At 42.0% G+C, this 27437-nt stretch overlaps 1 protein-coding gene across 1 annotated transcript in view; it reads left to right on the top strand.

Annotated features, from left to right (window-relative positions):
• ELOVL2 (ELOVL fatty acid elongase 2) overlaps nt 1-27437 on the top strand; it is an 82899-nt gene that overhangs the window by 46975 nt on the left and 8487 nt on the right. The window contains exons 2-5 of the mRNA XM_036106560.2: nt 13138-13201; nt 17871-18058; nt 22071-22148; nt 25896-26067. Coding sequence (XP_035962453.1) covers nt 13138-13201; nt 17871-18058; nt 22071-22148; nt 25896-26067 — 502 coding nt within the window. The remainder of the gene's footprint in view (nt 1-13137; nt 13202-17870; nt 18059-22070; nt 22149-25895; nt 26068-27437) is intronic.

Raw genomic sequence — 27437 nt, 5'->3', positions numbered from 1 at the left:
TTGGGTTCCGGTGTTCGTCTTAGGAAATCACCCAGCATGCTTTTCCCATAGAACCGAGTGTGCAGCTATGAATTCATTACCCGTGCTGCTCTCTCCCACGCTGTGCCAAGCGTTCGTCTTAGTTGACTAATGCTACCCAACCTCTGTACTTAATGTTTTACTAATCTGGGGTAAATTTTCATTTGTTCTTCTGATTTCCTCTCATTACCTCATCAACGTCTTTTTAGATTGCATCCTTACTATTAAATAACTGAGAAATAAAGAGTTCATTTTTATTCAAGTTTCTGATTTTCCCAATATTGGCTTTATTTCCATCTGTCGTATGGGTCAGTAGAGACCCTGGCTGTAAACATTCCCCAAGTGAGTCCTGTCTCGATCTATTTGTATGTGCTGATTCTTCCTGAAATGCTTTTTTAAAAAAATTTTACTTTATTATGTTAGTCACCCTACAGTACATTATTAGTTTTTGAGGGTAGTGATCCACGATTCACTGTTTTCGTATAACACCCAATGCTCCATGCAGTACGTGCCCTCCTTAATACCCATCACCGGGCTAACCCATCCCCCCATCCCCCTCCCCTCTAAAACCCTCAGTTTGTTTCCCGGAGTCCATAGTCTCTCATGGTTCGTCTCCCACTCCGATATCCCCCCCCTTCATTTTTCCCTTCCTTCTCCTAATGTTCTCCATGTTATTCCTTATGTTCCACAAATAAGTTAAACCATATGATAATGGACTGTCTGCTTGACTTCACTTTGAAATGCTCTTTCTTCCCTTTTCCAGCTAGAAGGTGTCCTAGCATCTTTCAGAACTCAGCAGCAGCAGCATCTCTTCCTGGAAGGCTTCTCTTTTTAAGAGACCTGTATTAAATTTCCTAACTCTATGTTTTTTGTTTGTTTCAGGAGTACAACATAATAATTCATTATTTATACATATAATATAATAAAATGATCACAATAAGTCTGATTAACATACATAGTTACAATTTTTTATTCATTTTACATAGAAGTTTGTACCCACCTTGCCCACCCCCATACCACTGCTTCTGGTAACCACCCATCTGTTCTTTGTACCTATGAGTTTGGGATTTTGGTTTTTGTGTTTTTAGATTCTACACTTAAGTGAGATCAGAAAGTATGTCTTGCTCTCTTTATTTCACTTAGCATAATGCCCTCAAGGTCCACCCATGTTGTCACAAATGGCAAGATTTCCTTCCTTTTTATGGCTGAATATTTTCTTCCTCTCTGTTCTTACAGTACATCCCTGAAGCTTCTCTCATATTTAAGACATTAATATTGTAATTATTGATTTACTTGTCAGTATCCTGTGTAAAGATGAGTACCATGTCTCATTTGACTTCGTATTTCAGCATCTAACATAGTGCTGGCACATAGTAATGTTCAGATAATTGGTTAATGAATCAATACATTAATGACTGAAAGACTGGAATGTCCCTTCTATTTTATTTATTGAAGTATAATTTAGATACAATGTTATATGAGTGTACAATGTATTGATTCAATTCTATACATTACTCAGTGCTAACCATGATAAATGTAGTCACCATCTGTCACCATACAACGTTACTACAATATTATTGACTGTATTCCCTATGCCATACTTTTCATCCCTGTGACTTCTTTCTTTTATAACTGGGAGTTTGTACCTCTTAAATCCTGTTTATTTTGCGCATCCCCCCCACCTGCCTTCCCTCTGGCAACCACCAGTTTGTTCTCTGTATTTAAGAAGTCCATTTTCTTTTTTTGTTTTGTGTTTTAGATTCCACATACAAGTGAAATTATATGGTATTTGTCTTTCTAAGTCAGACTTCTTTCACTTAGCATAATACCCTCTAGGTCCATCCATGTTGCAGATGACACGATCTCTCTGTTTTATGGCTGCATAATAATCCATTGCATATATACACCACATCTTCTTGATCCACTCATGTGTTGATGAACAGTTGGGTTGCTTCCATAACTTGGCTATTGTAAATAATAGTGCAATAAACATAGGGGTGCATGTATCTTTTCAAATTAGTGTTTTTGTTTTCTTTGGGTAAATGCCCAGTAATGGGATTACTGGATCCTATGGTATTTCAGTTTTAACTTCGGGGGGAAACTCCATACTGTTTTTCACAGTCGTTGCACCAATTTAATTTCCCATGAACAGTGCATGAGGTTCCCTTTTCTCCACATCCTTACCAACACTTGTTATTTCTTGTCTTTTTGATACTAGCCATCTGACGAGTGTGAGGTGGTATCTCCTTATGTTTTCAGTTGGTTTTCTCTGACAGTTAGTGATGTTGAACATCTTTTCATGTGTCTTTTGGCCATCTGTATATCTTCTTTGGAATAATGTCTATTGACATCCTCTGCCCATTTTTAAATTGGAGTATTTGTTTTTGGGTAGGGAGTTGTGTGAATTCTTCATATATTTTGGATATTAACTCCTTACTAGATATTTCATTTGAAAATATCTTCTCCCATTCAGTAGATTGTCTTTTTGTTTTGTTGGTTTCTTTTGCTGTGCAGAATCTTTTTATTTTAGTATAGTCCCAGTAGTTTAGTTTTGCTTTGTTTCCCTTGCCTAAGGAGACAGATCCATAAATATATTGCTAAGGGCTATGCCCAAGAGATTACTGCCTATGTTTTCTTCTAGGAGTTTTATGATTTCAGGTCTCACATTTAGGTCTTTAATCCATTTTGAGTTTAGTTTTGTGTATGGTGTAAGGATGTGGTCCACTTTTACCCTTTTGCATATAGCTGTCCATTTTTCCCAGCAGCATTTATTGAAAAGACTGTCTTTTCCCATTATACATTCTTGCCTCTTTTGTCATAGATTAATTGGCCATATAGGTTTGGGTTTATTTCTGGGCTCTGTTCTGTTCCATTGATCTGAGTCTGTTTTCATGCCAGTACTGTACTGTTTTGATTACTATAGCTTTGTAGTATGTCTTGAAATTTGGAATTGTGATACCTCTAGCTTTGTTCTTTTTTTTTTTTTTAATTTTATTTACTTTTGAGAGAGAGAATGACAGAATGAGAGGGGCGAGGGTCAGAGGGAGAAGCAGACTCCCCGCCGAGCAGGAAGCCCGATGCGAAACTCGATCCTGGGACTCCAGGACCATGACCCGAGCCAAAGGCAGTAGCCTAACCAACTGAGCCACCCAGGCACCCTCTAGCTTTGTTCTTAAAATTACTTTGGCTGTTTGAGGTCTTTTGTGGTTCCATACAAATTTCAGTATTTATTCTATTTCTGTGAAAAACACTATAGGTATTTTGATAGTGATTGCATTGATCTATAGATTGCTCTGGGTAGTATAGACATTTTAACAATATTAATTCTCGGGGGGCAGAGCAAGATGGCGGAGGAGTAGGAGACCTGGAATTCGTCTCCTCTCAGGAATTCAACTGGATAGGGATCAAACCATTCTGAACACCTACAAACTCAACAGGAGATCGAAGAAAAGAATAGCAACAACTGTCTGAACAGAAAAGCGACCACTTTCTGGAAGGTAGGACGTGCGGAGAAGTGAATCCGAGGAGATATTCAGGAGGATAGACGGCGGGGGAGGGGCCTCCGTCGGCCGCTTCTGGCAAGTGATAGAGCCACGGAGCACAAAATCGGAACTTTTAGAAGTCTGCTCCGCTGAGGGACGTCACTCTGGTGGCGAAGTGGGGGGTGGAACCCTCGAGGGACAGTGTGGTCTCAGGACCCTCGGGGTCACAGAAAGACCGGGGGTGCCTGAGTGCGGCAGAGCTCCCAGGTATCGGAGCAGGGAAGCCGGCTGCAGAGACGGAGCCCAGGTGCGGGCTCTCAGCTCCGGGTTGTCATAAACCGTGATCCGCGGCACAGTCGGGCCACTGCTCCTCCAGCAGGGACCCAACAAGCGGCAGATCCGGGGAGACTCACCTTCTTCCCCCAGGGAGAAGAGGTGCGGGAGCGCACCCTGGGGATCTGCTGGGTTTGGAGACTCCACCCGGGGTCGGGTGCCAGATAGAAAGGCGCGGTCACAGGCCGGGTGAGCGCGGAGTGTGGCCGGAGACCGGGGAGACGGGAGTGACTGACTGCTTTTCTCTGGGGGCTCGCTGAGGAGCGGGACCCCGAGTTCTTGGCTCCGCCGGGGCGGAGACTGGGAGGCCGCCATTTTCACTCTCTGCCTCCAAAGCTGTACGGAAAGCTTGCAGGGAACAAAAGCTCCGGAGAGCAAACCCGAGCAGATTACTTAGCCTGGACCGGCAAGGGCGGGGCAATTTTGCCTCCGGCAAAGACATTTGGGAACCACGGCAACAGGCCCCTCCCCCAGAAGATCAGCAAGAACAGCCAGCCAAGACCAAGTTTACCGATCAAGGAGAACGGCAGAACTCCAGCACTAGGGGAATACTGCACATAGAATTCATGGCTTTTTTACCATGATTCTTTAGTCTTTCAAAGTTAATTATTTTTTTTAACTGTCTTTTTTTCTTTTTTTTTTTCTTTTTTTTGAATTTTTCTTTTTCCCTTTTCCAACCAACATCTTATCAATCCCTTTTTTAAAAAAAAAAAAAACATTTTTATTTTTCATTTTTAAAGTCATATTCTATCCCTTCATAGTAGTTACCCATATTTTTGGCATATATATATAAGTTGTTCTCTCTTTAAAATCTTGAGATAGTTTCTTCTAACAGATCAAAATATACTCTAAATCTCTAGTGTATGGTTTTTTTCTACTCCCCTGCCTGATCACATTCTCTCCCTTTTTTCTTTCTTCTTTTTTTTTTTTAATCCTCTTTCTTTTTTCAAACAACTTATCAAACCCTTTTATAAAATTTTTTATAATCATATTCCATCCCTTCATCATATCAACCCTTATTTTTGTACATATATAAGTTTTTCTTTCTTTAAAATTTTGGGAGGGACTTTCTTTTAACAGACCAAAATACACCCAAAATCTAGTGTGTGGCACTGATCTATAAACCAGCCTGATCATATTTGATCACATTCTGTTTTTGTTTTGTTTTGTTTTGTTCTGCTTTTGTTTGTTTTTATCTTTATCTTTTTCTTTTTCTTTTTTCTTTCTTTTTCTTTTTTCTCTCTTTCCCTTTCTTTTCCCACTGCTTCAGGTCTTTTCTGATTTGTTTAGAGTATATTTTCTGGGGACGTTGTTACCCTGCTAGCATTTTGTTCTCTCATTAATCTATTCTCCTCTGCACAAAATGACAAGACGGAAAAAATCACCTCAACAAAAAGAACAAGAGGTAGTACCGACTGCCAGGGACCTACTCAATACGGACATTAGTACGATGTCAGATCTAGAGTTCAGAATCATCACTTTAAAGATACTAGCTGGGCTTGAAAAAAGCATGGAAGTTATTAGAGAAACCCTTTCTGGAGAAGTAAAAGAACTAAAATCTAACCAAGTAGAAATCAAAAAGGCTATTAATGAGGTGCAATCAAATATGGGGGCGCTAACTGCTAGGATAAATGAGGCAGAAGAAAGAATCAGTGAGATAGAAGACCAAATGATGGAAAATAAAGAAGCTGAGAAAAAGAGAGATAAACAACTACTGGATCACGAGGGCAGAATTCGAGAGATAAACGATACCATAAGACGAAACAACATGAGAATAATTGGGATCCCAGAAGAAGAAGAAAGAGAGAGAGGGGCAGAAGGTATAATGGAGCAAATTATAGCAGAGAACTTCCCTAATTTGGGGAAGGAAACAGGCATCAAAATCCAGGAGGCACAGAGAACCCCTCTCAAAATCAATAAAAATAGGTCAACACCCCAACATCTAATAGTAAAACTTACAGAGACAAGGAGAAAATCCTGAAAGCAGCTCAGGAGAAGAGATATGTAACCTACAATGGTAGAAACATTAGATTGGCAACAGACTTATCCACAGAGACCTGGCAGGCCAGAAAGGACTGGCAGGACATGTTCAGAGCACTAAATGAGAAAAATATGCAGCCAAGAATACTATATCCAGCTAGGCTGTCATTGAAAATTGAAGGAGAGATAAAAAGCTTCCAGGACAAACAAAAACTAAAGGAATTTGCAAACACGAAACCAGCCCTACAAGAAATCTTGAAAGGGGTCCTCTAAGCAAAGAGAGAGCCTAAAAGCAACACAGACCAGAAAGGAACACAAACAATATACAGTAACAGTCACTTTACAGGCAATACAATGGCACTAAATTCCTATCTTTCAATAGTTACCCTGAATGTAAATGGGCTAAATGCCCCAATCAAAAGACACAGGCTATCAGATTGGATTAAAAAACAAGACCCATCGATATGCTGTCTGCAAGAGACTCATTTTAGACCCAAAGACACCCCCAGATTGAAAGTGAGGGGGTGGAAAACCATTTACCATGCTAATGGACACCAAAAGAAAGCTGGGGTGGCAATCCTTATATCAGACAAATTAGATTTTAAACCAAAGACTGTAATAAGAGATGAGGAAGGACACTACATCATACTTAAAGGGTCTATCCAACAAGAAGATCTAACAATTGTAAATATCTATGCCCCTAACATGGGAGCAGCCAATTATATAAGGCAATTAATAACAAAAGCAAAGAAACACATTGACAACAATACAATAATAGTGGGGGACTTTAACACCCCCCTCACTGAAATGGACAGATCGTCTAAACAAAAGATCAACAAGGAAATAAAGACTTTAAATGACACACTGGACCAAATGGACTTCACAGACATATTCAGAACATTCCATCCCAAAGCAACGGAATACACATTCTTCTCTAGTGCCCATGGAACATTCTCCAGAATAGATCACATCCTAGGTCATAAATCAGGTCTCAACCGGTACCAGAAGATTGGGATCATCCCCTGCATATTTTCAGACCACAGTGCTTTGAAACTAGAACTCAATCACAAGAGGAAAGTCGGAAAGAACTCAAATACATGGAGGCTAAAGAGCATCCTACTGAAGAATGAATGGGTCAACCAGGAAATTAAAGAATTAAAAAAATTCATGGAAACCAATGAAAATGAAAACACAACTGTTCAAAATCTTTCGGATACAGCAAAGGCAGTCCTAAGAGGAAAGTATATAGCAATACAAGCCTTTCTCAAGAAACAAGAAAGGTCTCAAGCACACAACCTAACCCTACACCTAAAGGAGCTGGAGAAAGAACAGCAAATAAAGCCTAAACCCAGCAGGAGAAGAGAAATAATAAAGATCAGAGCAGAAATCAATGAAATAGAAACCAAAAGAACAGTAGAACAGATCAACGAAACTAGGAGCTGGTTCTTTGAAAGAATTAACAAGATTGATAAGCCCCTGGCCAGACTTATCAAAAAGAAAAGAGAAATGACCCAAATCAACAAAATCATGAATGAAAGAGGAGAAATCACAACCAACACCAAAGAAATACAAACAATTATAAGAACATATTATGAGCAACTCTATGCCAGCAAATTAGATAACCTGGAATTAATGGATGCATTCCTAGAGATGTATCAACTACCCAAACTGAACCAGGAAGAAATAGAAAACCTGAACAGACCTATAACCACTAAGGAAATAGAAGCAGTCATCAAAAATCTCCCAAAACACAAAAGCCCAGGGCCAGATGGCTTCCCAGGGGAATTCTACCAAACATTTCAAGAAGAATTAATACCTATCCTTCTGAAACTGTTCCAAAAAATAGAAATGGAAGGAAAACTTCCAAACTCATTTTATGAGGCCAGCATTACCTTGATCCCAAAACCAGACAAAGACCCCATCAAAAAGGAGAATTACAGACCAATATCCCTGATGAACATGGATGCAAAAATTCTCACCAAAATACTAGCCAATAGGATCCAACAGTACATTAAAAGGATTATTCACCACGACCAAGTCGGATTTATCCCTGGGCTGCAAGGTTGGTTCAACATCCGCAAATCAATCAACGTGATACAATACATGAACAAAAGAAAGAACAAGAATCATATGATCCTCTCAATAGATGCAGAAAAAGCATTTGACAAAGTACAGCATCTTTTCTTGATCAAAACTCTTCAGAGTATAGGGATAGAGGATACCTGATACCTCAATATCATAAAAGCCATCTATGAAAAACCTACAGTGAATATCATTCTCAATGGGGAAAAACTGAGAGCTTTCCCCCTAAGGTCAGGAACGCGGCAGGGATGTCCACTATCACCACTGCTATTCAACATAGTATTGGAAGTCCTAGCCACAGCAATCAGACAACAAAAAGAAATCAAAGGCATCCAAATTGGCAAAGAAGAAGTCAAACTCTCACTCTTTGCAGATGATATGATACTTTATGTGCAAAATCCCAAAGACTCCACCCCAAAACTGCTAGAACTCATACAGGAATTCAGTAAAGTGGCAGGATATAAAATCAATGCACAGAAGTCAGTGGCATTCCTATACACCAACAACAACTCAGAAGAAAGAGAAATTAAGGAGTCGATCCCATTTACAATTGCACCCAAAACCATAAGATACCTAGGAATAAATCTAACCAAAGAGGTAAAGGATCTGTACTCAGAAAACTATAAAATACTCATGAAAGAAATTGAGGAAGACACAAAGAAATGGAAAAACGTTCCATGCTCATGGATTGGAAGAACAAATATTGTGAAGATGTCAATCCTACCTAGAGCAATCTACACATTCAATGCAATCCCCATCAAAATACCATCCACTTTCTTCAAAGAAATGGAACAAATAATTCTAAAATATGTGTGGAACCAGAAAAGACCCCGCATAGCCAGAGGAATGTTGAAAAAGAAAAGCAAAGCTGGCGGCATCACAATTCCGGACTTCCAGCTCTACTACAAAGCTGTCATCATCAAGACAGTATGGTACTGGCACAAAAACAGACACATAGATCAATGGAACAGAATAGAGAGCCCAGAAATGGACCCTCAACTCTATGGTCAACTAATCTTTGACAAAGCAGGAAAGAATGTCCAATGGAAAAAAGACAGTCTCTTCAACAAATGGTGTTCGGAAAATTGGACAGCCACATGCAGAAGAATGAAACTGGACCATTTCCTTACACCACACACAAAAATAGACTCCAAATGGTTGAAAGACCTCAATGTGAGACAGGAGTCCATCAAAATCCTAAAGGAGAACACAGGCAGCAACCTCTTCGACCTCAGCCGCAGCAACTTCTTCCTAGAAACATCGCCAAAGGCAAGGGAAGCAAGGGCAAAAATGAACTATTGGGACTTCATCAAGATAAAAAGCTTTTGCAAAGCAAAGGAAACAGTCAACAAAACCAAAAGGCAACCGACAGAATGGGAGAAGATATTTGCAAATGACATATCAGATAAAGGGCTAGTATCCAAAATCTATAAAGAACTCATCAAACTCAACACCAAAAGAACAAAGAATCCAATCAAGAAATGGGCAGAAGACATGAACAGACATTTTTCCAAAGAAGACATCCAAACGGCCAAGAGACACATGAAAAAGTGTTCAATATCGCTCGGCATCAGGGAAATCCAAATCAAAACCTCAATGAGATACCACCTCACACCAGTCAGAATGGCTAAAATTAACAAGTCAGGAAATGACAGATGTTGGCAGGGATGCGGAGAAAGGGGAACCCTCCTACACTGTTGGTGGGAATGCAAGCTGGTGCAGCCACTCTGGAAAACAGTATGGAGGTTCCTCAAAAAGTTGAAAATAGAGCTACCATATGATCCAGCAATTGCACTCCTGGGTATTTACCCCAAAGATACAAAAGTAGGGACCCGAAAGGGTACGTGCACCCCGATGTTTATAGCAGCAATGTCCACAATAGCCAAACTGTGGAAAGAGCCAAGATGTCCATCAACAGATGAATGGATAAAGAAGATGTGGTATATATATACAATGGAATATTATGCAGCCATCAAAAGGAATGAGATCTTGCCATTTGCAACGACGTGGATGGAACTGGAGGGTATTATGCTGAGCGAAATAAGTCAAACAGAGAAAGACATAAATCATATGACCTCACTGATATGAGGAATTCTTAATCTCAGGAAACAAACTGAGGGTTGCTGGAGTGGGGGGTGGGGTGGGAGGGATGGGGTGACTGGGTGATGGACACTGGGGAGGGTATGTGTTCTGGTTAGCGCTGTGAATTGTGCAAGACTGTTGAATCTCAGATCTGTACCTCTGAAACAAATAATGCAATACATGTTAAGAAAGAAAAAAAGAAGAAGAATGTAGCAGGAGGGGAAGAATGAAGGGGGGGAAATCGGAGGGGGAGAAGAACCATGAGAGACGATGGACTCTGAAAAACAAACTGAGGGTTCTAGAGGGGAGGGGGTGGGAGGATGGGTTAGCCTGGTGATGGGTATTGAGGAGGGCACGTTCTGCATGGAGCACTGGGTGTTATGCACAAACAATGAATCATGGAACACTATATCTAAAACTACTGATGTAATGTATGGGGATTAACATAACAATAAAAAAATTAAAAAAAATAAAAAATAAAAAAAATAAAAAATAAAAAAAAAGAATATTAATTCTCCTAATTCACGAGCATGGTGTATCTTTTCATTTGTTTGTGTCACCAGTTTATCAGCATCTTACCAACTTTCATCAGTTGTCTTAAAGTTTTCGGAGTATAGGTCTTTTCACCTCCTTGGTTAAATTTATTTCTAGGTATTTTATTCTTTTTGGTGCAACTGTAAATGGGATTGTTTTTTAGATTTCTGTTATTAGTGTATAGAAATGCAACAGATTTCTGTATGTTAATTTTGTATCTTGCAACTTCCTGGATTTATCCATTTTAATGGATTTTGGTGGAGTCTTTAGGATTTTCCATCTTAGCATCATGTCATCTGCAAACAGTGACAGTTTTACTTCTTCCTTACCAATTTGGATGCCTTTTGCTTCTTTTTCTTGCCTGATTCCTGCAGCTACAACTTCATAGAACCATACTGAATAAATGTGGTGAGAGTGCACATCTTTGTCTTGTTCCTGATCTTAGAGGAAAAGCTTTCAGCTTTTCACTGCCAAGTATGATGTTAGCTCCTAGGGGGTTTTTCAGATACAGCCCCTATTATGTTAAGGTATGGACCCTCTGAACCCACTTTGTTGAGAGTTTTCTTCATGAATGGATGTTGTATTTTGTCAAATGCTTTTTTGGCACCTATTGAGATGATCATATGGTTTTTATTCTTCCTCTTGTTAATGTGATATATCAGATTGATTTGCAAATATTGAACCACCCGTGCATCTCTGGAGTAAACCCCACTTGATTCTTTTTAATGTGTCGTTGGAATCGATTGCTAATATTCTGTTGAGGATTTTTGTGTCTATGTTCATCAGAGATACTGGCCTCTGGGGTTTTTTGTTGTTGTTGTGTTATTTTGTTTTGTTTTTATAGTGTCCTCTGGTTTTGTTACCAGGGTAATGGTGTGGAATGCCCTTTGTTATTCAGTTTTTCCACTCTGCTCTCTCTCCATATCTTCCCCTCTCTTTTATTTCTGGTCTTCCACTGTGACTAAATTTCTGCAATATTATAGAACTAATACAAGCTTTGTAACCTTTAGTTAGAGTTTTCTTAGACCTACAGATGTGAGAAAATGGATTTTGGACCATAGCAAACAGACTGAAAAAGTTTAAACGTGTGGGTGGATGTGGCAATGAAAGGAAGATTTCATTGGTAATTTGTTATGAGGGTGGGTTCATCAGTGAGGTTAACATTCTTTGCTCAAGAATGAGAGGCCTCAGGATTGATCTGCTCTTTTCTAATGGCAACACAAATCTTACTCTGTTACACTGACATGTGAGAGAGGTGACCTTTCTCAAGTCTAGAGGTCTCCCCAAGATGTCCTTCATAGAAACCAAAACACTGCATAAAAACTTCCAAGCTTCGTTTAGCCCAGATACTTTTTATAGAGCTACAACTAAATAATAAATGGTCCTAATACATGGCCAGCAGGTGTAGGTGCTAACAAATGTCAGCCACTAATCCTCATCCACTCTCCCAAGCTTCCTAAAGTCCCCAAAGATCTAAGTTTCCTTGAAATTTTCTCAGGATCAAAGTCACAAACAAGAAATAGGTCTAAATGGGGGCACCTGGGTGGCTCAGTCACTAAGCGTCTGCCTTCGGCTCAGGTCATGATCCCAGGGTCCTGGGATCGAGTCCCACATCGGGCTCCCTGCTCAGTGGGAAGCCTGCTTCTCCCTCTCCCATTCCCCCTGCTTGTGTTCCCTCTCTTGCTGTCTCTCTCTCTGTCAAATAAATAAAATCTTAAAAAAAAAAAGATAGGTCTAAATGGTAGGTGCCAATCACCAAAAGTACAGATCTTCTTTTCAGATGCCAGTAACTTAATTCTCCTCTTTGGCACTTATACTTTCTTTGAGAATGAGATGCTTTGTTGACTGCACTCCCACTGTTGATTATACAGAATGTTCTAGATGAACGTCCTGAGGGCTGTCACACTCAGCTCACCAATCCACTGGCCCCAAACTCCTCTTCGAAGATCCCTTTCCTAGGAACACCGCAACCATAAGATTCTTAGCAGAAATTCTCCTATCCCAACCCGAATCCACTTAAAGTGGCAGTAATAATCTGATATACCCTAGTGACGCTGTTTACTGTGATATTAAATACATACTCATGTATAGAAAAGGTTTTGAAAACAAAATATGAAGGTTATGAAAAAAATAGCTATAGTGCTTAATTTCCTTATTTGAAAAATAAGTCACCTTTAAAGCTTTAGAGTCAGCTTTGTAAAATACAACTCAGCTGAATTTTCATTTAACAATTACATTATATCCTGTAGGTACAGACCCTCCCTGTTGTTTGCACACAACTTCTGTTAATTGCAACAATAGACGTTGCTCATGGGAAAGCTTATGCCTCTAAGCATTTTAGGGGGAAATGAAATTAAGGTCAATAACCCTTCAGTGTTTAAATGTACCAAGCCTGTTTTCCAGAACTCCTGTTGCCTAAGGAAAGGAAAAGAAATTGTTTCTTTCCAAATCCACACAAGCTCGTGAAGGGTGAGGCTGCATTTAACTCGTCCATTTTCCTAGTCTTTACAGCCAAAATCCCTGAAGCTAGGACTGGGAGATTCTGGCCGCTGTTCTGTTGGTAGTGGTCTGTTTTGAGAGTTTCCCAAAAAAACCCACTTCAGTCATTTTTTCCTTATCTTTTCAGGAGCATCTAAAGGCCTTTGATGATGAAATCAGTGCTTTTTTGGACAATATGTTTGGACCTCGAGGTAAGTAAGCGACTCGAGAACTTCACGTGGAAGAGGGTTTCGTCACTTCTGGTGTTTTTAAACAGGATGGTGCTCAACATTTAGAGATTTAACTTCCCTCACCTTTGATATCCTTCTCCCAGAACATCCAGAAAGCCTCATTTCTCCTGCTCAACCCTCCTGGGATGAAAGTCCTGGGGCCGCAAGCAGGGACGGAGCGCGGTGCGGTGCTCTGCTTCGGTGCCTCGCTGGCTACCAACGCAGTCGCCGCCGTCCTGCCCTCCGCGACTTCCTCTCCTCTCTCCGCCGCCCACTCACCGCCCACCTTCCGCACCTGCGCAGTCAGCCGTAGTCTCTGCGATTGCGTGTCTCAGCGGTGCGCGCTCGCTCTGCCCAGGCTGTGGCTGGAGCGCCTGCGCGCCTGCGCACTCGACCGTCCCCGTCACCTCAATCTCGCAGTGGGGCACTGTCCCCTCCAGCGCCTCTCAGGGCGCCGGGGACATCTTAGTCACACTACACAGCTTGCAGATGAATATTTCCCAAACAACATGGTTTGTTTCACTTGAGCCCTGCTGGTTCACAGACTGTGGAAAATCTGTGGTTCTCTACAGGTTATTTCCCCAGCACTGTTGGGTAGGGGGTGGAGGGAAAGGAGGTTTTCCGGTCTTTCAAAAATCTTTAAATAGAGTCACGTAGAGATTATTTAGACCACTTCAGTCTGTATATAGGCTTTACAAGCTATCCTAAATGAATGACTATTTGTATAATTTTAATATAATGATACTGTGATTGTATAGAGCTTTAAAAAAAAAAAGATTTTAAGTAATCCCTACATCCAGCATGGGGATCGAACTCACAACCCCGAGATCAAGAGTCACCCACTCCACTAACTGAGCCAGCCAGGTGCCCCTGTATGGAGCTTTTAAAAATTTTCATGTAGCCTTTTCCCCCCCATTTTATCTTTGTGACGATCCTGTGGGGTAGGCAGGGCAGGATACCTGTATCTGATAAGCTTTAATGACTGATCTCTGCCTCACAGTTCTCGTGCGTGGGAAGGAGAACGGTTCCCACGGAGGGCACAGTGCTCTGACTTGGGCATGCGGTGTTTCTTGGTGTCTGTGGCTTTCTATTTGACACTGCCACTGGAGAGTGAAACAGCGGTCTCTCTGACCCGAGTTCACACTGAGCTTTGTGTTTACTAAGATCACCATGATCTGGAATTATGTGGATGGGGGTCACGGAAGGATAGGCTTGCAGTAGTTTACTCAGCTCTGGTCTGTTTTATGGAAAGTTCTTTTGTAGCGAGGAGATTGTAAGATTGACTGTTGACAACCGGATCAGGTGACCTCCACAATGACAGGGAGTCTAGCATCTGGGCCATCAAGAATCTGTTTTCCTTTACTAAAAGTGGCACAAGCTTAAGTTGACTGGCAGGCCACCTCGTAGACTTCTGGGTGTCCCCTCGTCTCTTCCGTATTTACTTACTCCATATTATCATCAAGGGATATTGTTGGAGGCAGATATCTGACACAGATGTAGAGCTAACACTTATGTCCCAAAGATAATCTCATTACAAGTATTTGTTTCTATCTTTTGGTTGGGACAGTTATTCTCCTTGACAAATGTGGTGAACATTTACAGGACCATGACAAAAGAAAACAACTTCAGGTGCTGTATTAGTTTTGTAATATGTGCTTGACTCATTGTGCCAGTTGATCTATATTTAATGACTCAGAACTAAGTGGATGCATAAGTGAGAGTAGAAGTAGAAGGCCTGGGCCCTCTCTCACAGAGCATATACTGTGGGGCGGGGGCGGTCAAACCACCCCATCTGAAACAACTGGAAAGCAAGAAAGTAAACCATGTGTACTGGTTTTCTAGGGCCGCAGTAACAAAGTACCACAAGCTGCATGGCTGAAAGCAACAGTGATTCTTCTCTCACAGTTCTGGAGGCTCTAAGTCTGAAATCAAGGTGTTGGAAGGGCTGTGTTCCCTCTGAGGTTCTAGGGTACAGTCTGTTCCCTGCCTCTCTCCCAGCTTCTGGTGGTGTCAGCAATCTTTGGCATCGCTTGGCTTGGAGATGCCTCTCCTCAGTCTCTGCCTTCATCTTCACACGGCTTCTCCTCCCTGTGTCCCTATGTCCAAATCTCCCCTTGTTATATAGGGCACCAGTCACTGGACTAGAGCCCACCTGATCTAGTATGACATCATCTGAACTTGGTCATACCTGCAAAGACCCTATTTCCAAATAAGGTCACAGTCACACAGGTCTCAGGAGTTAGGACTTGAACATATCTTCTGGAGGACAGAGTTCAATCCATAACACTGTAACAGGAGGTAGGGTAGCAGTTTAGGGCAAATATTTAACTTTTTTATTCTCTGTGCCTCAATTTTTCTCAGGCCTTAACTGGGGATAATAATATCACCTATATGGTGGATGTGTCTATTACCTTGACTGTGGTGATGGCATCGTGGGTGTTTGCTTAAGTCCAAACACATCAGATTGTACACATTAAATATGTGCAGGTATATCAATTATACCTCAGTAAAACTGTTAGAAATATCATCTATATCATTAGATTGCTCTGAGAATTAAATACGTGAATGCATGTAAAAGGCTTAGTGCTCTGTAAATGTTAGTTGTAATAACAGTTACAGCCATAATAATAATTCTAAAATGAGACTTGTGGGATACCTGGGTGGCTCAGTCAGTTAAGCGTCTGCCTTCGGCTCAGGTCATGATCCCAGGGTCCTGGGATCAAGTCCCGCATCAGGCTCCTTGCTCCGTGAGGAGCCTACTTCTCCCTGAGCCTGACACTCCCCCTGCTTGTCTCCACGCCCCCCCCTTTCTCTCTGACAAATAAAATCTTAAAAAAAAATAAAATGAGAATTGTTATGCAGATGAGGAGCTGTAGTTATGAAAGAGCACTAGGAAACGGCTCCCTTCAAAAGGCAGGATGTTTATCGGGTCTTGAGAGGCTGCGTAGGATTTAGGTATGGAGGTGGACATTAGGAAGTGGCAGGCACATACCACAGACTTTTATGACTAGTGATTACCAGCTAGTTCTATGAAAGTTAATCTCTGTTAGTCACATGGACGCTGAGATGAGCCTCTTTCCTACTTCTTATCTCTGTCACAACCAGAGGGGTTTCCAGAACAGGAGATGGGACAGTGAGGGCTTGAGAAGGCACTTTCCTTGGTACTGTCTATCCGGTGGGGTGGAGTAAGGGAAGCTGGGTTGCGCAGGGTAGGTAGAGTGGAGCAGAAAGAGGGGCAGAGATGTGGGAAAAGCGGAGACAGGAAGAAAAGGGCATGATCTGCTAGAGAAATCTGTTCCTTCCAACTCCATTTACAGAGATTAAAAACAGCATGCTATTTTTTTTTAACTAATTTATTTGTCAGAGAGCGAGCACAAGCAGGGGGTAGGGGCAGAGGGAGAGGGAGAAGCAGACTCCCTGCAGAGCAGGGAGCCCGCTGTGGGGCTCTAGCCCAGGACCCGGGATCATGACCTGAGCTGAAGGCAGACACTTAACTGACTGAGCCACCCAGGCATCCCACAGCATTCTATTTTTTATAATTGTGGGCCAAATTATTTTCTTTATGTAAACAACGAAAAAGAGCAGAATAGAGAACTAAGATCATTTTGTGTCTATAGTTCTTTTCAGATGTTACTAATTATATTATAGAACTATTCTGTGTATTTTATTTAGATTTTTACATTTTCACTCTCCAGACTAAGGAACGCTTGGTGTATCTTGGTCCTTCCTCCTGGCTGTTTATACTTCTAGTCCATGGTCAGGTTTAGTTCCTCGGTTGTATTCTCTGCCCACACGTCTGAATCATCAGCTCCAACACTTTGCCTTGGCTGTCTTGAGCTTCCCCTGCTTGCTGTGCAGTCCCACGGCTCTGGCTCGGCTGAACTCTAAGCTCAGCCTGGTTTACCGCATAGTGGTTGTCGGTGAGCTCCGCAGAGTGTGGGTTTTATGAAGGTAGTATACACTATCCATACCCCTTCTCTCCTGCCTGCTCCAAACTTCCCTGAAGGAGGCAGCAGCAGGTGTAATGGGCTGGGCATCAGACGGGAATTCAGATCCCAACTCTGCTGTCCACTATTGTGTGGTCTTGGCAAGTTACTGTGGCTTTCTGAGCTGGTTTTCACCCACAAAATGACATTTATTGAGTTAGAGTAAATATCGTAACTGTTCCAACGAAGACGCTAGAACTACTACCTCCCACCTTAATTACTTGTCCCTGTCACTCTGTGTTCAGCCTAAGCTCTGCTTGCTCCACGAAACCTTCCTTAACTACTCCCACCCCCATGGGGTGGTTCTTCTGAACTGTAACCCAAATCCAGCTTAGTCAATGCCGGACTCTTGCTTGTTGTATTGGGTATGTACAAATAAAATATACGTGACAGTAGGCCTTAAAAGTTCTCATCAAAGAAAAAACATTTTTGTGACTAAGGTGATGGATGTTAACTTGACCTACTGTGGTGATCGTTTTGCAATGTATTTGCAAATACTGAATTATGCCGTACACCTGAAACTCATATGTTGTATGTCAGGCATACCCCCGTTAAAAAAAAAACAAACAAAAAATCCAAAAAAGTTTTAAATATATGTGATAAAATTTTATAACTAAACAGAAGTGCTACTTTTCAGGATTCTCACTGTATGTGTTTCTTTTCAGATTTTCGAGTCAGAGGATGGTTCATGTTGGACTCTTACCTTCCCACCTTTTTTCTTACTGTCCTGTATCTGCTTTCCATATGGTTGGGTAACAAATACATGAAGAACAGACCTGCTCTTTCCCTCAGGGGCGTCCTCACCTTGTACAATCTCGGAATCACACTTCTCTCCGTATATATGCTGGTCGAGGTAAGTGTTTGCGTCGCAGAGCTGGTGGCTGGGGAGGCGGCGCGCGGGCGAGCAGAGCTGGTGGCCGCTGGTGGCTGGGGAGGCGGCGCGTGGGCGAGCAGAGCTGGTGGCCGCTGGTGGCCGGGGAGGGGGCGCGCGGGCGAGCAGAGCTGGTCTGCCACTGCAGTCCACGCTCGCTCTCAGTACCGCTCTTTAGATCTCCAGAACTGTTCCAGTGTTTGCTCTTACTTCTTCTGAAAGTCTTGGAAATCTTTGTTTCTCACTTGAATTTTTCTCATCCCTTTAGTCCTTAGTCTTTCACTGTAATTTTAAATCACAATTTCAATCTGAATGGGCCTTTAAAGCTCCAATGTTCTGATTTTCTCCTTTTAAAGATCAATACTGAGGTTTGGAAAAGGTACACGATTTGCCAGAGAATAGATCGCTATTGAATGACTGACATTTTTAAGTTGACTTAAATATCGAATGCAGTTGGTTTGAAGTACAAATACATAGTCCCTTCTAGACGCTGCCCACATCTTTGGGGCCCCTGTGACAGCGAAAGCGGTGGTGGGGCTGTTTCTCAGGACTGACCGTGGAGGCCGGGCCGACGTTGCAGCCCAGCTCTGGCTGCCCCCATTACATCATGCATCGCCCATTCCTTTGCAACGTGCCAAACCCAAGTAATTCTGCAAGAAGAAGAAAAAGTAACAGTTGCCCTGCCTGTGAACCAAAGGCTGTTCCAGTCCACTGCAAAGGAGAATCAAAAAGTGCCAAATTAAACCTGCTCCAGCGAGCAGCCTCGGGGAGGGAAGATAAAAACATGAGCAAACCTGAGGGAACAGGATAAAGTCATTCGTGTTCGGTTATAAATGTCTGATTATGGCACAAGTGTAGTTGCCTTCCTGGTCCTCAAATTCTAAAAGAACATAAATCCTTGCCTAACGTCTGGATCCTCCCCAGAGTTTAATCTGTGCCTTGTTCGGGTATGCACCATTCTGAGTACGGTTCCTAACCGTTACTTTCCATGCCTACCGCCCTGTGATTGGAGGACCGGCGATGGACTCTGGGGTCAGGAAAGCCAATCTGCAATCCTCTCATATCGCTTCTCCTAATTTCCCTCACTCTGAAAGGGGAATCCCCAGTTAGCTTTGCAAGTAGGTAAGTTTCCCTTCACTAGATGAGCTCGCAAGATCTAGCAGTTGACAGGATTCGTTTCTCTGGGAAGAACCAAAGGGAAAGATTCTCTTCCTTGGGATTGTTTCCAGAAGCAGCACCCGTGTCAGAAGGGCAGCCTGAACGTCTGACTACACCGGAAGCTCTAGCACCTGCTGGAGTCAGAAGGCCCGGATTCGGGAGTCACTGTTGCTCTCGCTATGATTCGAGAGCAGTTACTTAGGCTCTCTGACCCTTAGGCAACTTACCTTTAAAATGGAGATCCGGTACTTGTCCTCCTTAACTCGTGGGGGAGCTGTAAGGATTAATCCGTTCTGTTTGGCCAACATTCTGTGAGCACCTCTTCAGTGCTGTGAATTGTACTAATAAGCCAAGGACATAGGAAGATGAGTAACACGTGACTTCTGGACTTGAAAATCTCACAGACTAGTACACAGTAGGAATTAGTAAATACGAAAATGCTGTATAAATATTAAAGTGCATAATATTCACCATTAAAGGAACAGGAACAATAGGTTAGTGTTTGAACAAGTAAATGGTTTCTGCTCCTTTTTAGGGAGGACGTCTGCCCTGAGCCCATTCCCTGCTATGAATTTTATCTATTGCTTATCCACTGTTGCTCCTCTCAGGCTTCTGTACCTCGTGGTTCAAAATCGCTACTATTGATTGCCTCCTAGTCTCCTGAGACTGTAGCCTCCTCCAGGGCAGGCATAAGGTCTTGGACAATTTTGGGGTATGTTTAATAGCCACTAGTTGAGTGATAGGTTGATTTAACCTTGCTAATTTTTAGGCCCAGTTCAGACGTTTGCGTAGGCCAGGAAGTTACCGCTAAAATTGTTAACGTTCTTTCAACAAATATGTGTGGATTTCCTACACTGTGTCAGATTCTCTTCTAGATTCTACAGCACAGCCTTTCCCTTGTACAACAGTGAGTGGTGGGCTGGTGGTGAGGCAGGAAGGCCTCTCTGAGCATGTGATATTTGAGCAGAAACTGAATGATGAAAATCAAGCATATGAAGATTTGGGGAGAGTGTGTTCCTGCCTCAAGGCCTTTATATTTGCTCTTCCTTCTGCATAAACACACTTGGGGTGTTCAAAGACCATAAAAAGAAGCATAGAACACCCTGGACAGAGGAGGGAACAATCCAGAATGAGGTGGAGAGGTGGCAGATTCATAGAGGGTCTTGGAAAGTATTTGCCTTTTATTCTGAATAAAATGGCAAGCCACTAGAGGATTTTCATTCTCTCTTTCTCCCTTTCTTTCTTTTTTCTTTTTTTTAAAAGCCTGCAGTGGGGAGGGGCAACTGGAGAGAGAGAATCTCAAGCAGACTTCCTGTTGAACGCAGAGCCTGACAGCAGGCCTCCATCCCACCACCCTGATGAGATCATGACCTGAGCTGAAATCAAGAGTTGGCCGCTTAACTGACTGAGCCACCCAGGAGCTCCAGCTGCTTAATTCTATTTAGATTTTAAATTGTCAGGTAGTTTTAAACAATCTAAATGGTTTTTTTTAGTAGTTCAGCTGTTTCTAGTGTTCAGTTTTAACACCCCATCCCTGCCTACTCTCTGTATGTATTTCAACAGAGCTATACCTTTACACATCTCTGTTAAGCAGCCATAAATAGGAGGCCTTTGCTTAGTTTATGTAATATGTTAACTAATCGTGGTGATCATTTCACAATATACACAAATATCAAATATTCAAAGGCCTTGTCAGACTTGTCAGATGTATAGGTTTCTTTTCATATCCAGAGATATTTTTCATTCAGCAATTGTAAATGACTACCTGCTCCATGTTACTGAAGTTGGAAAGGTTAAAAATTTTCTCATAAGAAAAAATTTCCCCTAAATAAAATTCAGTGAAGGGGGAAAATGCCTTATGTACATGCTTTATATTCTAGAATTTTAAGTTTTTGCAGTAATGGCAGGAAAGAAAAGACAGAACTTCTTTGGCAGAATTTTCCACAAAGAATTTTAAAAGTTCATTTTCTCATATATATTTATTGAGTGCCTTCAATGTGCTGGGCATTGGGCAAGGAACCGTGGATTCAAAGATGAGCAAAAAACGCACAAACCTTTATAGAGCCTTTTGTTTTTTCAACATGATGAGGGCTATAGATATTAATCATTTATAATCACACAAATGATTGATTACCAAGGGGCATAAATACAATGAAGAAAATGACTTAAGAACCTTTGAGCCCTAGTTTCATGTCTGTAAAATGGTAATAAATACGTACTTCATAAAATTATGGAGATGATCAATTAAGATAAGCCAGTACAAAGTATTAAATAATTAAATATTAAGTAATATTAAATAATTATTGAATAATACTGGGTGACTCTTGATTTTGGCTCAGGTCATAATCTCAGGGTCATGAGATCAAGTCCCATGTCAGGCTCTGTGCTCAGCAGAGAGCCTGCTTGAGATTCTCTCTCTCTGCCCCTTCCCCCACTCTCTCTCTCTCTCAAATAAGTAAATAAATCTTTAAAGAAAATTTTTAGGCTCTTCTCAGTTGTTTGCACGTAATTCTACATTTCACCTATAGAAACATAGGACTTGATGATTCCTTACATGAAATATTTTGTTACTCAAATAGTAGCCAAATTCTGTTCCTTTGGGCCACTGTAAAGGATAGAAGTAAATTATACCAAATCAGGAATACAACCATTGGTATCTCTTCAACAGCAAGAATGAAATCCTTTGATCACATGAGTTTGAGGACAGGATTGAGAAATTCAAGTGCAGGGTTGTTCCTACTCAGACCTTAAAGAGACGCCAATCAGAAACATGAATAGGAAATTCCATTCTTTCCAAATTTTAGTGTTAACTTTTCCTCCTTTGTTTCTTTGGCAGCTTATTCTCTCCAGTTGGGAAGGAGGCTACAACTTACAGTGTCAAGATCTCGCCAGTGCCGGGGAAGCTGATGTCCGGGTGAGTCCTGAGAAGCTGATTGACCCTCTGCAACCATTTCTCTTCGAAAAGGAGAGGAGGTTTTCTCCTTCCAGATATGAGGATGGGGCTGGGATTACATAAGAAAGGGAGTCCTCCTGTTCTAATAGAAATGCTTGGTAACAAAAATGTTTTCCAAATGTCCAACAGTGGGGGACTGACTGAATAAACCATGGCACATCCAGAAATGGATCCCTTTGCAAAATGGAAGGAGGAAGATCTCTATACTGTTAGAGCCATTTTTGGGACATTCTCTAAAAAAAACCAACTTGCAGACTGTGTTTATAGTATAGTACAAGAAGTGATAGGAATGTGTGTGTGTGTGTTTTTGAAAAGAAACAGTGGCAGAATAAACCGAAACCTAACAAAGTGGTCTGCTTTTGGGTGAAGGAACTAGGCAAGGGGGGATAGGAATGGAAGCTGGGCTTCTCTGAATGTACCTTGTGTCATATTTGATTTTGAAACCATTAAGTATTTTACATAATCTGAAACAAAATTAAGTTTAAAAAGAAAGCAAGGTAGCCTTCCTCCCAAAACTTGGAAACTAAAATAAATGAATACACCCATATATTAAGTTGGTGACATAACCACCTATAGAATTATTTCAAGGGACTTAAAAACACAGTGTTTTGACTGAAATTCCCTAGGGGGATATATCTTAACAGTATCCTGTAATTTTTTTGGTTTCTATTAATAAAAATATTAGTATTGCTTTTTGGAGACTGTTATAGGTACACTGTAGAATAAAGTAAGTACATAATGTTAATATCATTACGACTAGTATTTTAAACATAGTTTAACTTTTTTATTAGTATCTCTTTTCTAACATTAATCATAGATTCAAATAGGAAATAGCAGAACTAACGTTATTCTAAAAACAAATGTGTTTTTTAGCTCTTATCTCCAGAAAAGGCCTAGTCAGTCTCTGACAACCCAGTGCAGTGAGCAATGAATACCCAGATTGTGCTTTCTAAATATAATTTTCCACCAGAAGGGATTAGGGTTCTTAGAGAATTGGCCAATTCCTGGTTTGGGGTGGGAAAAGTGTATAAGCAGAATCCAGGACATCTTGTGACAGAAAGCAAGCAAGCTGTCCAGGACTACTCTGGTCATTATGAAAAGATCTAGGAGCCACCTTGAAGGGGACTCCCAGTGCTCAAGATGGGACAATTCAAAAGATTACTGATGAAACATATTACATTTATTTAAAAACCATGAGCTTAAAATGATACCAAAAAACACATTGTTGACGTCTGAAGGTTGCTAGAACACCACCTCATTCTAGAGAAGAAAAGTTAAAGGGAAAGAAACATTTATCTTTGCTTTTCCAATGTGAATTTCCAAATAGAGAAGAGCTCTTTCTCTAGAGAAAAATGCATAACAAGAGAATTAGAAAATCACCCTCTTGCAAGTCCTAGTGAAATGATGGATCTGTTCAGCAGTCATCCATAAGTGATAAAACTGTTGGGTAAAAAAAAGGTGAATGGAAAAACTTCATAATGGGGGCACCTGGGTGGCTCAGTCAGTTAAGTGTCTGCCTTTGGCTTAGGTCATGATCCCAAGGTCCTGGGGTCCAGCCCTGCATCAGGCTCCCTGCTCAGCGGGGCGCCTGCTTCTCCCTCTTCCCCCCCACCCCCGTTCATGTGCGCGTGCTCTCAAATACATAAACAAAAGGAAAGGAAGGAAAGAAAGAAACTTCAAAATGATTGGACTAGGCTGTTAATGTCTGAACTCTGTCCATGAATGTCGGTGAGACACCCTGAAATTCTGTGCCTCCCGGTATGATGCATCAGGAAGTACACAGAACCACCGGAGAAGTACTCCTGCCCAAACCCCTAAATCTCAGTCTATCAAGCCTCTAAGTCTAATTGCTAGTTATAGAAAATGTGGGGGATAGAGAAACAAGTTAAATAACACTAGGAATCCATAGTAGTAGGAATTCTATCTAACAGCTGATCTAGTTTTTGTGAGGAAAAGACCTAGAAAAAGGAAAGGGGACTGTTACTGATCAGGAGACCGGAGAACCATATCACATCAGTGCAAGCTGGACCTTGTTTGCATCTGGATTTACATCAATTATAAAAAGACATTTTTGAGACCGATTTGAACACAGAGGAGGCTGTTAGTAGATATTAAGGAGCCATTAATTTTATTAGCTGATGACATGGTGGTTATGTTGAAAGAAAAAAAAGTATGTTAGTTTTTATAGATAAAATGATAGCTTGCATTTGCTTATAATATGCTACACCCCCCTAAAAATGTTTAGAAATAGAATTGATTCAACAAATTGAATCATATTGAAAACTTTGAAGCTTAGTGATAGATACACAGGTTCTATAATTTATACTTACTCTCCTTGCATTTATGGATGTTTTACAATTTCCATATCAAAAATCCTGCTTATTAGATAGTAGAAACCTTTTAATTAAAATCTTTAATATTAAGATGTACATGTTTGAATCCTCTTTTTAAAAAACATCTTCAAAGCTATAATACAAAATAAGGTATATAGATTTCTCTGCACCCATTTTTTTTTGCACCCATTTTATTTCTAATTTATTTCTATCACAGACCAGCACGTTTTGGGATACCATACAATTCTCTAAGGGTTGTTGTTTTACATTTATATTTGGCTTAATGTCTGTGAAGTTTAATTATATCCTTAAACATTAGGGTGGAAGCCACCACACCTTATTGTGTTCTTGGGAAGCAGACAATAGAGCATGATGTTCTAACTTCAAAGTTTCTGTTACACACACTCTCCTCATATGTTTCAATGTTAGCACTAAAACCACAGCACAGTTCAAGTATTCCCCCTGTAGCTGAGACTTCGTAAGGGGCTCAGGAGGGAAGGGGGAATCCTGACCCACCACTTCAGTGAGGAGGAAGAGCATTTATTTAAATTCGTTAGTTAACATATGGTGTAATATTAGTTTCAGGTGTACAGCGTAGTGATTCAGCATTTCATACAACCCTGGAGGCATCTTGATTTTAAATCTGAGGAGGAGATGCGGAGGAAGTAGTCTTCTACGTACAGACGGCTCCTGGGCCCTGTACCAGTTAAGAGACAAAAACATATGTAGGTTAGAGGAAGAGGGGAAAAAGTGAAAACCTAACGTTAAGGAACAGTAGTGATCTGCTGAGTGCTCAGCATGGAGCAAAGATGGGCCGGTCCCTGCCCTGTGTGATGGGCCTTCAGCCGCCTAACCCTCACTACCCTGGCCTGCTTCCTGAGCACAGAGGCAGAGTCATCGGGGAATGCAAAGGAAGCAGCGGCTGATGAGGCCTGAGAAAAGCAAGGGGAGGGTTAGGTAGAGTTCCAGAGGAGAGGGGGGTGCATGTGGAGCCCAGAGCAGAGACAGCAGCAAGCGTGGCAGGGAGAGTATGCAGAGCACCTGGACAGCGCACAGTGGGGCGCTCCGAGAACGGTACAGGAAGTGGCAGCCAGGGCAAGCCAGCAAAGAGCCTGTGCTCTGCAGGTGCACACGAGTACCTCGATCAGATCTGCGTGTTGGAGGCGTAACTCGTTTTCACTGGAGTGGGGTGGATTGCTGGGAATAGGGAGAAACTGGAGGCAGAGATGCCAGGAAGGTGCTTGTGTGATTTCCCGAGGGAGAAATGCACACTAGTGAAACCCAGTGTCCCCCAGGTTGCCGAGAGGTAGGGAGGGCAGCAGGAGGGGCATTTTCATTGCTCACCTTTTCTCTTTCCGTTTCCACATTCTTACAGGTAGCTAAGGTGTTATGGTGGTACTACTTCTCCAAATCAGTAGAGTTCCTGGACACAATTTTCTTTGTTTTGCGGAAAAAAACCAGTCAGATTACTTTTCTTCACGTATACCATCATGCCTCCATGTTTAACATCTGGTGGTGTGTTTTGAACTGGATACCTTGTGGGCAAAGTAAGTGATTTCGTTATTTTTCAGTTCTCTGTAATTGGTCTTCTAAGAGCTCCAGTGAGTGTCTTGTATTGAATATTGCATATATCAGGAGAGAGAAAAGGGAGGCCACAGGGTGGCCTGCGCTGTTAGACAAGGAAGCACCTATTTGCCAGTGGCTGGTTATTTCTGGTCTTTGATTCTGGCAAAATCTGAGTATTACCTTAAATTTTAAACACATTTTTTTCCTATGCACCAAAGGTCTGAGGGCCAGAAGCACGTACGCCAGCTGGAGGAATTGTCCTCCAAGCCCGGGGGCTGAAAGACTCCTGCAGAAATAAATATGGCACCTTCCACAGTCACACCTGGCCACGCTACAGCTTGGGGTCCCTTCAACTCCTAGGACTTTTTTCCCATTCTGAAAAATTAAGGTCACAGCTCTGTGTGGCTTTCAGTATTTTTCTTAACTGAGAACTACAGTACACGTTATATCCCAGCCTCTTCACATGTATATACTTTGTATGAAACAGGAATTTCAGGAACTCTTTCCCCCACCTCTGGGGGATGCACTTTGGGTTTTGTTGTTGTTAATTCTGTTGCACTTTTTCAAAAAGCTGATGATGACTCTCGTGATAGGGATTTCATAGTTTACTAACGGGTCCATTACGCCCCGCAGTAGGGACAGCAGTACTTTCTGATTGTCTTATATCCCCAAATCTAAAACTGGTCTGGGAAAACTCAGAACAGGTAAAACTTCAGTGAAAATGATTTGGGGAGGGCTGCTGGGAAGATGGCGGAGTAGGACGTCCCTGGGCTCACCTCTTGCCACGTGGCCGCCTAGAGAGCACCCACGTCGGCATAAATAACCCAGAAAGCAGCCCGAAAACTGGCAGAACAGACTCTCCGCAGCCCGGCATAGACAAGAGGCCACAGCGAAGCAGATCCACCCCCTCCGATCGCTCTTGGCAAGATCCCGTCAAAGCGGTGCCACAAGCCTGGCGGTGTGTGCGCGGCCCAGACAAGGGTCAGCATCACTCCAGAGTGAGTCCTGCCCCAGGGAGAGGGGAAGATAACCACACACCCATCTGACTGTGACCCCAGCAGTGGGTCGGACTGCAGGCCCCACCCACCAACAGAAGCTTCTCCGGGGACGACACAGGGACAGGGCCTGCAGTTTGGTGCTACTGCATCTCCGGCAAACGCCTGCTCTGACTCAACTCCAGCCCAAGGCAGCCCCGGAGCAGCCCACTAACACCACGGGCACCAGACCCTGCCCACAACAGGCAGGGAGCCATTGCAGACAACAGGACTGAAGGCAAACACATCCCAGCCACAACGGGAGGACACCCCTGGAGCAACACACATAGGAGACCCCCCTGAGCACCAGGTTCTGG

The sequence above is a fragment of the Halichoerus grypus genome, chromosome 9, assembly GCF_964656455.1.
Source record: "Halichoerus grypus chromosome 9, mHalGry1.hap1.1, whole genome shotgun sequence".
Classification (NCBI taxonomy): domain Eukaryota; kingdom Metazoa; phylum Chordata; class Mammalia; order Carnivora; family Phocidae; genus Halichoerus; species Halichoerus grypus.
The sequence above is the reverse complement of the archived record's forward strand: the minus strand, read 5'-3'. Positions and strand labels throughout refer to the sequence as shown.